This window comes from Stegodyphus dumicola, chromosome 9 (assembly GCF_044657685.1).
Source record: "Stegodyphus dumicola isolate Sdum_Otavi_A_Nest chromosome 9, ASM4465768v1".
In the NCBI taxonomy this organism is placed as follows: Eukaryota; Metazoa; Arthropoda; class Arachnida; order Araneae; family Eresidae; genus Stegodyphus; species Stegodyphus dumicola.
The window spans coordinates 90,800,644-90,814,233 of record NC_140776.1 but is presented as its reverse complement, the minus strand read 5'-3'; the positions used below and the strand labels follow the sequence as shown (position 1 = coordinate 90,814,233).

General features: G+C 33.4%; 1 protein-coding gene across 4 annotated transcripts in view; it reads right to left on the bottom strand.

Moving 5' to 3' along the window:
* LOC118198784 (serine/threonine-protein kinase 40-like) overlaps positions 1-13,590 on the bottom strand; it is a 70,899-nt gene that overhangs the window by 15,342 nt on the left and 41,967 nt on the right. For all 4 annotated transcript variants that reach the window (XR_015043034.1, XM_085823763.1, XM_035370552.2 and 1 more), the window contains exons 4-7: positions 11,440-11,667; positions 6,671-6,839; positions 3,299-3,443; positions 1,515-1,637 (exon numbers count right to left, since the gene is read on the bottom strand). Coding sequence is in view for 3 of the 4 variants with exons in the window: in XM_085823763.1 (XP_085679889.1) it covers positions 1,515-1,637; positions 3,299-3,443; positions 6,671-6,839; positions 11,440-11,667 (665 nt within the window). In the remaining variant the exon portion in view is untranslated. The remainder of the gene's footprint in view (positions 1-1,514; positions 1,638-3,298; positions 3,444-6,670; positions 6,840-11,439; positions 11,668-13,590) is intronic.

Genomic DNA, 13,590 nt, shown 5'->3' with positions numbered 1-13,590 from the left:
TTAGATCATAATTGTTCTTTATTTCATAAATTACGGTTTCATGTTTTTAATTTTAGAATTTCTGCATGCCATCTTACGAGATTTAAGCTGATGATCTATAATTCGGAAAAATGGATAATCCGGAATTGCCGAAGTCCCGATGAGTCCGGATTAACAACTTTTGACTGTATATGTATATATACTTCTTGAAATATGTCCAAGAAATTAAGGCAATAAATTAAAAGTGCGTAGATCCAAGTATAAAGTACCAGAATCATTTTGGCATTAAAATCAAGTAAATACATTTTTCTCATGGTTGTTTTGGAAAATTTGGGCCAATCAGAGGAGTAAAGTCAAAACATGCATTTTCAGTCCTATATTGGGATATTTTGGCTTATTTTCCTCCACAATTTTTGGCTTGATATTAAAAATTTTTTTCCTCAACCCCCCAAAGGTTTTTTTCTATTTTTTTTTGTTAAATTTCTGCTAGAATTTTTCCATCTCGATTTCAATTGGTCAGTTTAATTTTTTTAAATTATTGCTACTTAAAGGATAAAATAAATAAAAAAACAACAGTTATAAATATTGGATTAAAAATGATGAAACCAGACTAAAGAAGCATAAAATTAAAAACAGTGTTAACAAGAAATGCAAAATTAAAAAACAGAATTTAGCATAGCAGTGGTCATTTCTCCTAAGAAATTCACTCACCAGATAAATTCAATTAAATCACAGTCTAAATGTGACAAGTACTACCTCGGTGTTTGTTACACCGATAGATTGGGTATAATACTTACTGCCAGAATCAGTGAAATGGTTATGAATGATTTATCCTGAAATATTCCAAATCTCAAATAGTAAAATACATCCCAGTAAAAAGAAAAAGAAAAAAAAAAAAAAAAAAAAAAAAAAAAACATGAATAGCTGTAGAAACTGATTGTGCAAGCAATGATAAGAAAGATAATTATTGCAAGGAAAAAACGACAAACCAACTACAGATACTTTGCACCAAGAAAACACACACACACACACACACACAAAAAAAAAAAAAAAAAAAAAATGCATCTTTAACACAAATAAAACAAGTTTAGGTGACAATACATAAAAAAGTTAGTATGCTAGTTCTAGTCAAAGTGACCTGCTGCAGAATCATCCATGTTCATAACCTTACATTATTTGCAACATGCAAACAATCAATTAACAGTGAATGAAACCTAGCCTTAAAGTAAAATAAAAACAAAATTCAAGCAGTATCTTATTGAAACCTGAATTTAAAAAAAGGGGTGTGTGGAGTCACGAGAAAGAAGTATTTTCTTGATTTAACTTCAGAATATCTTTGACATTTTGTATCTGGATTCTTTTCTTATAATGCCTTACTGGTTTAGATACATTTCAAGATGTGTGTACATATATGAGGAAATATTTCTGAATGTATACATACAACTTAGCTAATTGCAGGATTACTGCTATATTATACATGTAAATATAATTATACAGAAAGCAATATACATTTATCAAAGCAAAATAATGCTTACCAAGTAGCTATAATGCAATTAAGAGAATCAAGAACTTGATCAGCGGTCATTCGCTCAGTTGGATTCAAAACAAGTAGTTTCTTAATTATCAAATTTGCATTTTCAGATACTCTACCATCAGCACTAATCAGAAAGAAGAAATTACTGTTAATTTTGACATTCTACGAGGGTAAGTTGAAAAATAAGTTTCCCCTGTCGACTGTGGTCAGAGTTGTGTATGAAAGTCAGAAAATAGAATGAGACAGTAAAGATATGACATACCTTTATTTTTCCACATAGATGCCAAGTACATTGAGACATTTGTCATATCGCTTGATAAGCTTCAAAAAGCCCTCCAGGAAAAAATCAGGGCTTTGCATATGGAAGAAGCGTTGAATGGCTATGGGCGAAAGGCAACACAGCAGGAAAACGTGCAAGTCACCAATACACCATTGGGTAGAGGTCGCTGCAAATCAAGCAGATGGCGCTGTTGCAGTGCCTGCGCAAAGCGGAGACCAGCCTCTCATTTGAGCCCCGGTAGGTATGGAGGGAAGGTGTGTTTTGAATTCGTGGTCAAAGGAGGAAGTGAGAGCGGTTATCCGCTATGAATGGGCACGTGGAGTATCAGGAACAGAAATTCATAACCGCCTCGTGGAAGTCTATGGGCCAGGTGTGATGTCAAAGCAAATGGTGCGGAGATGGTGTTGCACATTCAGTGATGGACGTCAGCAAGTGGAGGACATACCGAGAGCTGGACGGACGCGCACGGCCACTACAGATGCAAATGTCAGGAAGGTGGATGACATGATTAGAGCGAACCGGCATATCACCATCGATGAAGTAGCGGAAGAACTTGGAATCTCACATGAGCGAGCTCAAAACATCATCTACGACATTCTTCGATACAGAAAAGTGTCAGCACGATGGGTGCCCCAACAATTGACCTCGACACACAAGGAACAACGCATGGGGGTCAGCCTGGAACATCTTGTGCGTTACCATGAAGATGGCAATGACTTTCTATTTCGGATTGTCATGGGGGATGAAATGTGGGTCCACCATTTCACGCCAGAATCGAAGGGCGCATCTATGGAGTGGAAACATCCATCATCACCTGTCCGAAAGAAGTTCAAGACAACTCCCTCTGCAGGTAAAGTGCTCCTCACAGTTTTCTGGGACGCCCAAGGAGTTTTGTTGCTGGACTTTTTGGAGGTTGGAACCATCAATGCTACGCGCTACTGTGACACCCTGTCGAAATTGAAAGAGGCGATTCGGAAAAAGCGGCCTGGCCTTCTCACATCTGCCGTTCTGCTGTTGGATGACAATGCCAGACCACATTCGGCGACGGCAACGCAAAACCATATTGCAACTCTTGGTTGGGAGCGCCTACACCATCCGCCATACAGTCCTGATCTCGCACCAAGCGATTTCCATCTGTTTCCGGCTTTGAAGAAAAATCTCGGGGGAAGGCGCTTTGGAAGCAATACTGAAATACTGAAGTGAAACAAGCCGTTCAACGCTTCTTCCATACGCAAAGCCCTGATTTTTTCCTGGAGGGCTTTTTGAAGCTTATGAAGCGATATGACAAATGTCTCAATGTACTTGGTACCTATATGGAAAAATAAAGGTATGTCATATCTTTAATGTCTCATTCTATTTTTTGACTTTCATGCAGAACTCTGACCACAGTTGACAGGGGAAACTTATTTTTCACCTTACCTACGTATATTATAAAATTAAATAGAAATACATGATTGGAAACATAATACTTATTTATCACTTAATTACAGCTGGAAAATACGAACATGGGTATTGAAAAATCTGCAGATTTTATTTTTCGAAATAATACTTGTGGTACAGAATCATAAAATGGGAACTGGCCATATAACATCGTGAAAAGAACAACTCCTAAAGCCCACATGTCACTAGGCTTTCCAAGGTATGGTTTACCTGTAAATAACAACTAATTAGCATCTAGCTCTACATGATATAACTTTAAAAAATTATCTTGGAAGTCAAGAAAATTACAAATTCAATAAGAAAGATTAAGTTGAGAACGTCATGCTTATAAGTTACGATTACAAACAATGCTACCTTGTAGATAAGAGGCTCGTTTGGTTCAAGAAATTAATTTCAATATATCTTTGATTATTAGATACACAAAGTTATTAAAAATCATTAAAACATACTGACTATAAATAATTTACTGATTTTAGATCTGATATCTCTTCTTTAAAGAGGTTATTGGATACTGGTGATATTATATAAATACAGTCAAAAGTCTTTAATCCGGACTTATCGGGACTTCGGCGATTCCGGATTATAGATCATCAGTTTAAATTTGGTATGATGGCATGCAGAAATTATAAAATTAAAAATATGAATTATTTATTATGATCTAAAGGGTATCAAAATTTACAGAAAAAGAAAGCTTAATATTTATTTATTTACTTTACTAAACATTTCTTTCAATGTAAGTTGTTTAAGTTGCTTCGTTTTATGTGATAATACTTTCTGTTTGATTCTATAAACAGACATAATTTCTTGTTCAGTTACAAAGTTCCACAGTTCCAGTCCTATAATTGCTGTGTCGAGAATACCGACTAATTTGTCAATCGAAATTTTTTCCTTTTCAATAACCTCTGTCACTTTCTTCACTATTGGAAGTGAATTATAATGACGAGGAATTTGATTTAAATCATATCAAAGACGGAGTACATCGAGATGAAATACTACATTTAGTAAGGTATTAATAGCTAAATAAAATAAAAACATCTGCCCTGAAGGTAAGGATAGTGTTGACAGATCAACTTCCAATTCATTACGCGCCGCGGCGTCCCCCCCCCCCCCCGGGCAGAGCAGCATGAAATTGATAAACAGATTTCGGAATGGTTAGAGAAACAGAGGATATGCCTTTATCCATTTTTTGCAGCAATTCCACTTTTTGTTTCATGGACATCGAAACGTACTTTCGCTTTGTAGATCCTTCGGCAGCTCCAGCATCAGAAATTCTAATTGACATAATCGAAAGTTCAAGCTTACTTTTATAAAATTGCTCTAACAGTCTGCAAAAAATAATAAGTTAGATCCAATTCGAAGATTAAGAAACAATGCAATCTGCAACATTAATTGAAATAGATAATTAGATAATTTTAGCTTAGCTTATACCGTCCGTTATACATTAAACGCGCATGCGTAAACGTATTATGTGCATGTGCACACGCATATGCGTGAACACATTATGCGTTGAAACATGCACAGAAAGTTTGTAGCTTTGAGGTCCGGATTAACGACTTTTGACTGTACATACTTTCCATTTCACTTCCGCTTACATGAAATATTTGCACTTGCCATCAGTTCATTCAAAATAGCCTCCCTTCTTTTCAACAACCTACATAATGCAGACTGTGAAATTCCGAGTTGTACATAAGCTTCATGGTGGCTGCATTTTGGTAAAGCATCGTATTGCTTCAACAATTCTTGTCTAGCTTTTAAGCTTACGTCCTTGAGTTTGGACATTCTAAGGCTTGACCAAACAACAAAAACATGATGTGGAAGGATGAATTGAATGAATTGTGTGAGCAAAAAAGCACAATTTTTATAGTGATTCTGCCTCCCACCTTTTTTTTTTTTTCTGTTCCCCTTTCTTCCAACTGGTCTGAGCGAGTTCTGACAAACCACTTGTAGCCCATCCACACCCATGATTGGTCCAGATAAGAAAATTTTAGCAATTGCAGCTCCCCATGTAAAAATGAATCAACCTTGAATGAAATCACCGACTTTGAAACACAAACTTGGGTGTTTTGACAGTTCCAAATAAGAAAATCCTTAGCATTTGCACCTCCATATGTGAAAATGTGAATCGACTTTGAACAAGATCAATAAACTTGAAACACAAATGTGGGGTTTAGAATTTTAAAAATTATTTGATTTTCATAAGCGGTAGTGCTGATTACGCGGTTATTGCATTCATTTCAATCTGTTCCTTATGTCTTGATTTTAATAAGCAGTTGATGTTATAAAGCAGTGATTATATTAAGTGGTACCCACTGTACTGAAGAGAACACAAATCACAGCTATATTTAATTTGAAAATGGACTCAAATATTCTTTATTACAGTAGTATGACATTTCACAGAAGCTTTTACAGAGTTTTGTAAGGATTCATTTCATAAAAGACAATACTGACATTCGTAATATCTAATTTAGGCTTATGATATAATGACAGCATAGCTGCTAGTGAGAAATACAGATACCAGTCATTAATTGGGTTTTCTTCCATTAGTGAAAATAAATAAATAAAATAAATCTCTATTTCTGACAAAAAATTAATCACAAACAAGAAATATATTTAAGAATAATTATAAATTTTAACATTACACATAAAAATGTAATTACATTTAAATTCTAAATCAAAAAGGAAAGAAAAATCATCATTTAGGGCATTTCTGTATAGACCTTTTATGTTTGCAACATTTCATTAAAAATTGGAACTTGAAAACTCAAAAAACAAACAGTTGTAATAGTTGTAAATACAAAAGAAAGTTACATATTAATGTACAATCTAGTTCATAAAATGTTAATACATCTTAGAATTTCTAAAGGAGGAAACTAACATCTACAGTAAAGTACAGAGAAAGAAGAGAATTTATTAGAATAACAGTTAGAATATTAAAACTGCTGGTTTAGGGAAAAAAAGAATTACAGAAAATTTAGAAGATTACTGTAAAAACATAATTTATTCATCAAAGAATGAAAAATATCCCTGATTAAATAAAACAGAATCATGTTAAATAGCATTAGTATAAAAATGATTCTTTGGAGAGTTTTAAAATGAGATTTTAAGAATGTGGGAATATGATTACAGGAAATAAAATAATAAAAAGCCTCATAGGTATTAAATTTCTTTAGCAAAATATCGCACACAATAGGAAAAGACTTTTTAAGAGGTGTAAAAAAAATAGAACAGACCTTGTACAGGTTTTTGCCATGAGATACATTTGCATATGTTCATGATCACTTCCCATTTTCCTGCCACATATAAGCAGGAAATTAAATGTTATGCTTTTCTATTGGATGGTACCTTAATTTAAGAATCGCCATTTCTTGACATATGATCTACTGAACTATCAAAAAATATATAAAAATTTACAAAAGAAATATTATTACTTAACTTACCGCTAAGAACATCTGGACTAATATATGCAGGACTACCTCGCTGATCTTTAAGTAAGTCATTTTCATTAAGCAAATGCTTCCCAAGGCAGAAATTCGTAATTGTTATTTTTCGGGTTTGTCTGTCTAAAACTATATTGCCAAGTTTAAGGTCACGATGGACAATATTTTGCTAGAAAATCAAAAGAATCATTTCCCCTCTTCAGTTATTAAACAATTTGCGAAATAGCAAAATTTAGATATTCAATGATTCATTAAATATTTTCACTCATACTATTAAAAAAAAGCAAAAAATTGTGCATACGAAACAGCAACAAAAAAATTAGCTTTCTTTTAGATTATTTCAAAGAAATAGGAATACCATAAATGCACAAAAGAGAGATCCACAACTGGAAGTATGTCAGGAAAATTCAAATGAACATTGTAAAAGTGAAAAGAATGCTACAAAGTATTTCTCTCCTTTATTAATAAGGAGGCTGATGCAAGAACATGACACATTGCCCTATTTTGCAAACAGGTTACCTTTTTAATTATGCATTGCCATATAATATATTAATCTTATTTGCACTTGACAAATATATAATTTTTCTAAATACTGCACACATATTACTTATACAGTCAAAAGTCTTTAATCCGGACTCGTTGGGACTTCGACGATTCCGGATTATCGGTTTTTCTGGATTATAGATCATCAGTTTAAATCTGGTAAGATGGCATGCAGAAATTATAAAATTAAAAATATGAAACCGTAATTTATGAAATAAAAAGCAATTATGATCTAAAGGGTATCAAAGTTTACAAACAAACAAACAAACAAACAAACAAAAAAAAAAAAAAAAGCTTAATTATTTGTTTACTTTATTAAACATTTCTTTCAATGCGCGCATGCGTAAAGCATACATTACGCATAATCGAAATTAGAAAATTGTCCCCAGAAAACTAATTGATGTGCATTCGTGATATTTATAATGATGAGGAAATTGATTTAAATTATATCGGTGTACATCGAGATGAAACACTACATTTAGTGAGGAATTATAAGCCGAATAAAATAAAAACATCTGCCCTGAAGATGAGGTTAGTGCTGACAGATTAACTTCCTGTTCATTGCGCGACGCGACGTTCCCCACAGAGCAGCGTGAAATTGATAAACAGATTTCGGAATGGTTAGAGAAACAAATCACCTCTCTGTCCTAATTAGCATCTAGCTCTACATGATATAACTTTAAAAAATTATCTTGGAAGTCAACAAAATTACAATTTGTGAATCGAAATTTTTTCGTTTTCAATAACCTCTGTGTCACTTTCTTCACTATCGAAAGGGAATTATAGTGACGAGGAATTTGATTTAAATCATATCAAAGACGGAGTACATCGAGATGAAATACTACATTTAGTAAGGTATTAATAGCTAAATAAAATAAAAACATCTGCCCTGAAGGATAGTGCTGACAGATCAACTTCCAATTCATTGCGCGCCGCGACGTCCCCCCCCCCCCCCCGCAGAGCAGCGTGAAATTGATAAACAGATTTCGGAATGGTTAGAGAAACAAAGGATATGCCTTTAACCATTTTTTGCATCAATTCCACTTTTTGTTTCATGGACATTGAAACATACTTTCGCTTTGTAGATCCTTCGGCAGCTCCAGCATCGGAAATTCTATTTGACATAATCGAAAGTTCAAGCTTACTTTTTATAAAATTGCTCTAACAGTCTGCAAAAAATAATAAGCCGTATCCAATTCGAAGATTAAGGAACAACGCAATCTGCAACATTAACTGGAATAGATAATCAGATAATTTTAGCTTAGCTTATACCGTTCGTTATACATTAAACATGCATGCATAAACATATTATGCACATGCGTAAACTCATTATGCGTTTACGCATGCGCAGAAAGTTTGTAGCTTTGAGTTCCGGATTATAGATCATTCCGGATTAAAGACTTTTGACTGTATAATGCATATATTAAAAGAAACATTCAATCATTTCTTTCTAAATAATGCATATAAAAATAATTATTTTTTACATATTTTGTCTAATAAGCTATGTATTATCTTACAACAAGAACTTCAATTAATCTACGTAATGAAAATATTAGATACACTTGCAAAGGAAGAAGGCACATTATTCCCTATACTAGGGATGCACAACTTGTTGTTTGCGTGGAAAATGTGGCCAGCGAATGGTCAACTTGTGGCCTGCCGAGACCTTTTCAAACTTTTGTTGTGATTGGACATATTGGTTGTCTCTAGAAGGCATTGCAAGCAAAAAAAAAATTCACCATCCCTTCATTACTCATTCTACTCTGTCCCCTTGAAGTGAGATTTGGCATTGAGCCAAGCTTCTGGGGTCAACCAAAGCACACATATGCTGCCTGAACATGAAAATTGCTCCTATCCTGTAGGACCAACACCCGTAAGAAAGAGAGAAAGAGTCTGTGGTATGAAGTAGCACGATTGTGTTTGCATGCATATGCTACTAAAGTGAAAGAGAAAAATATTTGCTCATCCAAAGCGATGCATTTATTTTCTTAGCGTTGTTGCACTTTTGGCTTTGTGATTTTATCATGTGTGTGTGTGTTTATTTTTTTTTTCGTGACCATTAAGATTCATGTTTTGAATATTTCACTTTTTTGTTTAAATACTATTTTGAAAGTGGAACCAATGTAGAATTTTTGCAATTTTTGTTCCATGTATTTTGATAGTTGCCATGATGAATGGATGCAAAATGAAAAGACAGTTAGCGGATGATAACAGGGAATTATTGGAGGCCTGGACTTTGAAATACTTTTTTGTGAAGCAAAATAATAGAATTACATTACTTGATATGTAATTTTACGATTAGTGTTTGCAAGGAGTATAACATTAAGTGACACTATGACATGAAACACTCAACATTTTCAAAGCTTGAGAGAAAGGATCGAAATCATAAAATCAAATCTCTTCGCCGTTCTCTTGTTACTCAAAGGAATGTATTTACAAAGGCATCTTCACACTTGGATAACGCTGATGAAGTTAGTTTGGGAATTGCAGCCTTAATTGTTAAAAGTGATTGCTGATTTACTGAGGCGATTTTGCAAAGGAATGTATATTGTTGGCTTCTGAGGAAGTAGGCCCTAAAGCTATGCAGAGATTTAAAAATACGAGTTAGCAGAATGACAATTCAAAGAAGAATTGAAAATTTATCTGATGATGTTACTAAACAATTACAAAATACTGCCACCAAATTTAAGCACTTTTCTCTAGCAGCTGATGAGTCAACATATATTACTTCAACATCTTGGCTTCTTTTGCTTGTCAGAGGAATTTCTAAAAACTTTGATGTAACTGAAGAACTGTTCGAGTGCGAGTTCAATGACGGAGCGAACAACTGGAACTGATATTTTATCCTCAGTTTTAAATTTGTGTTCTGCACATAATTTTGATATTAACAAACTTGTTAGTATCACTACTGATGGAGCTCCAGCCATGATTGGAATTCAGAATGGCATGATGAGTCTACTGAGAAACCATTTGGATGATAGAGGAAAAGATTTGTTTGGGTATCATTATATCACACACCAAGAACAGCTATGTGTGAAAGAACTACGATTTGACCGCCTAATGAAAGCAGTGAGAGATACAATCAATTTTATTTGCTCACATGGTTTAAACCACAGGCAATTAAAGGAAATCTTAGAACACACAAATGATTACCACATAGTAATTTCATATACAGTCAAAAGTCGTTAATTCGGATACCCATAATCCGGAATGATCTATAATCCGGACCTCAAAGCTAAAAACTTTCTGCGCATGTGCCGCGTTGACGCATGCGCATAGGCGTTTACGCGTGCGCGTAAGACCTTTACGACTGTGCATATGTGTGTGCGCAAGCGCAGAATACGTTTTCGCGTGCACGTTTAATGTATAACGGACGGTATAAGCTAAAATTATCTAATTATCTATTTCAGTTAATGTTGATGATAGCATTGTTCCTTAATCTTCGAATTGGATCCTGATTATGTCATATAAAATTTCCGATGCTGGAGCTCCCAAAGGATCTACAAAACGAAAGTATGTTTCGATGTCCATCAAACAAAAAGTGGAATTGCTGGATAAAGGCATATCCTTTATTTATCTAACCATTCCGAAATCTGTTTATCAATTTCACGCTGCTCTGCGCGGGGGGTGGGGGATAATAGATACAGTCATCAGAAAATAAAAGAGAAATTATTGCTCCAAAACTATAAGGGCTAGAAAGGAACCACATCTGAATGATAACAAAAGCATAACTTTGCTAGTATATGCATTATAAAATACTAATAATATTGACAGATATATTTTTATAGTCTTACATCATTTTCGTTTTGTATAAATAGTAAAATATTTTTATACTGGCTTTTCTTTAAATATACTTTTCTTTAAAAGCCATATTTTTTAATGTTAGATGTTTTAAGATAAATTTTGGGGGAGATAATCTTCTTTGCAAATGTACATGAAAAAAAGCAAAAAACTTGTCCAAACATAAGGCAGACAGTGAAAAAAATATGTAAAATAAGGGATAAACATATTTAAGCTGAAAATTAACTGAAAAATTTTGATTAGTTAATTTACTATCTTTAAATTTTGTATTCTTTTGCACAACTTATCACTAATAAAACAACTGCAGAAAAATTACATACTGTACTGTATGACTATACATCAAATAATTATTTTTGAGTAACAAATAACACAAAGACTTAAGCATGTATGGACCTAATAAATGTTAGCATAAATAAAATACTTACTTTATGCAGTGCACTTACAACATTGACAACATCATAAAATATTAATATTGCTTCTTTTTCTGACAATTTTTTCTCTCGGATAACATAGTGCTGCAAGTTGATCAAAAATGCAGTTTCGGTACTAAAGTCATGAGCACAAACACAGTCCAAAACTAAACATACACGCTTTTTTTTTCGACCTGTATACCTCAACTCATCATTAATTTCTTGCTCTTCCCAACATTCATCCTGGAATACAAACCACATAAACTTAAACCTCTGGGGGAAAAAAAAAAATCATACAAAGAAAATTACTTATTCAGAAGCTCGGCAAAAATACACAAGACTAGTTATACAGTTAAAGCACTTTAAAAGCTAATAATAATGAATGCAAATTCATATGATACTACTAAAAAAAGTTAATATTCAATCTGTGCAAATCAATATCAAAGAGCATCTTATGACAATCAGTGCAAATCAATAGCAAAGAAAATCTTATGACAATCATGCAAATCTTGATAACAGTGAAATGCATAATGGAAAACTTAGAACATTTGATTCTTGAACATTTGATACTTAGAACATTTGATTCATTCATTTGATTAAACATAAAAATTATCAGATAAAAGATATCAGCTTTTTCATGAATGCTTTCAGTGAGATTCTTACAATAGAGTTTAGCCTAGTATTTATAATCACAGGTTTCCAATGAGTTGGGAATGGTCCCTTGAGGGTCAATAGCCAAATATGCACCAAAAACTGATCAGTATAATTGAAACCTAATTGATTACAAAATATTTACAAATAATATAGATAATTAATTTTTTATTCATGTAAAGTTATATCACACAAAGTTAAATCTTATTTGAAACTCATGAGTATACTCAATTTTAGAATTTATAAGTCATCCAAGAAATATGCTTCAAAATAAAAGTTTGTATGGTCTTCCAGAAGGTCTTCAAATGCCAGGAAACTGAAGAAATAGGCAGTGCCGCCCCTTCCCCCCAAGATTCGAATTCCAGATCTTCCAAATATGCATCGAGCGTGCTTTCAGTTACATCATGAAGGCATGCCAAAAGAAGGGAGAAAATGCCTCATAAATTCCCCCTTTAAAACACTGAATGAGGGCAAAATCCTGGTGATGATGAATTGTCGTCTACCACCTTTTAGTTCAGGTGCCATGAATACGGTCTTATGGATTTTTTTTTTTTTTTTTTTTTTTTTTTTTTATGTCAAGAAACTGAAGAGATCAACTGTGCTCTTGCCAGGATTTGAACTTCGTACCTCCTAAATATGCATCGAGCGTGCTCCCAGTTACACCACAAAGGCATGCAGAAAGGAAGGAGAAAATACCTTATAACCTGAATATGCAAACATACAAATATGTTTACCCCATAACCTGAATACCCCATGCCTGAGACTGGAAATTAAGTACTTTTACAGAGCTTAAAGAACAGTTAATGAAAGAAAATTAAGGCTCTATAGCACATGGGAACTGAATAAATTCAATTAAAGATATTACCTATACCTGAACTTCACTTTTGTAATACCATTCTAAGAATAAAGTAGATCCATAAGTAAGCATTATTATTAAACATAATTGTAAAATAAATTTAAGAATAAAATAAACTTTATAAAACTTTTCAAGTAGCATTAAATATTTCAAACTTATAACAGTTGGACATATTTAAAAGAAGATTAGTGGCATTTTATTGACATTTTACTAACAGCTTTATGCTGACTTTTTTTCTGTCTCATTTTATCCCATACTTGCTCAGTCTAGACATTTAGTAAATAGCAGGTAGATTTTATGTCAGACTGCATAGGTTAAAATCAAAAGTAAAATCATAATCAGCAGGATTCATAAAAGATGATAATTTAATGAGATTATAAATTTAATGAATATATAAACATTTTAGAAAGAAGTTATACTACAACAAAACAGCAATCAATATATACACACATATATATATATATATATATGGCTTTTTCCATATTTCTTCAAATAAAGCGGCTTCTACTTCGACCGTCAGGGCCTCACAGTTGCAGCCATCGCTATATTGAAAATTATCCATGATCCTTCAGAAGCAGAACTTTTGTCTGATTGGTTGAGCTGTATGTGGAACGCAGTTGTGAACGAAACATTTTCGGAAAATTTTCAAAATGTTCCTC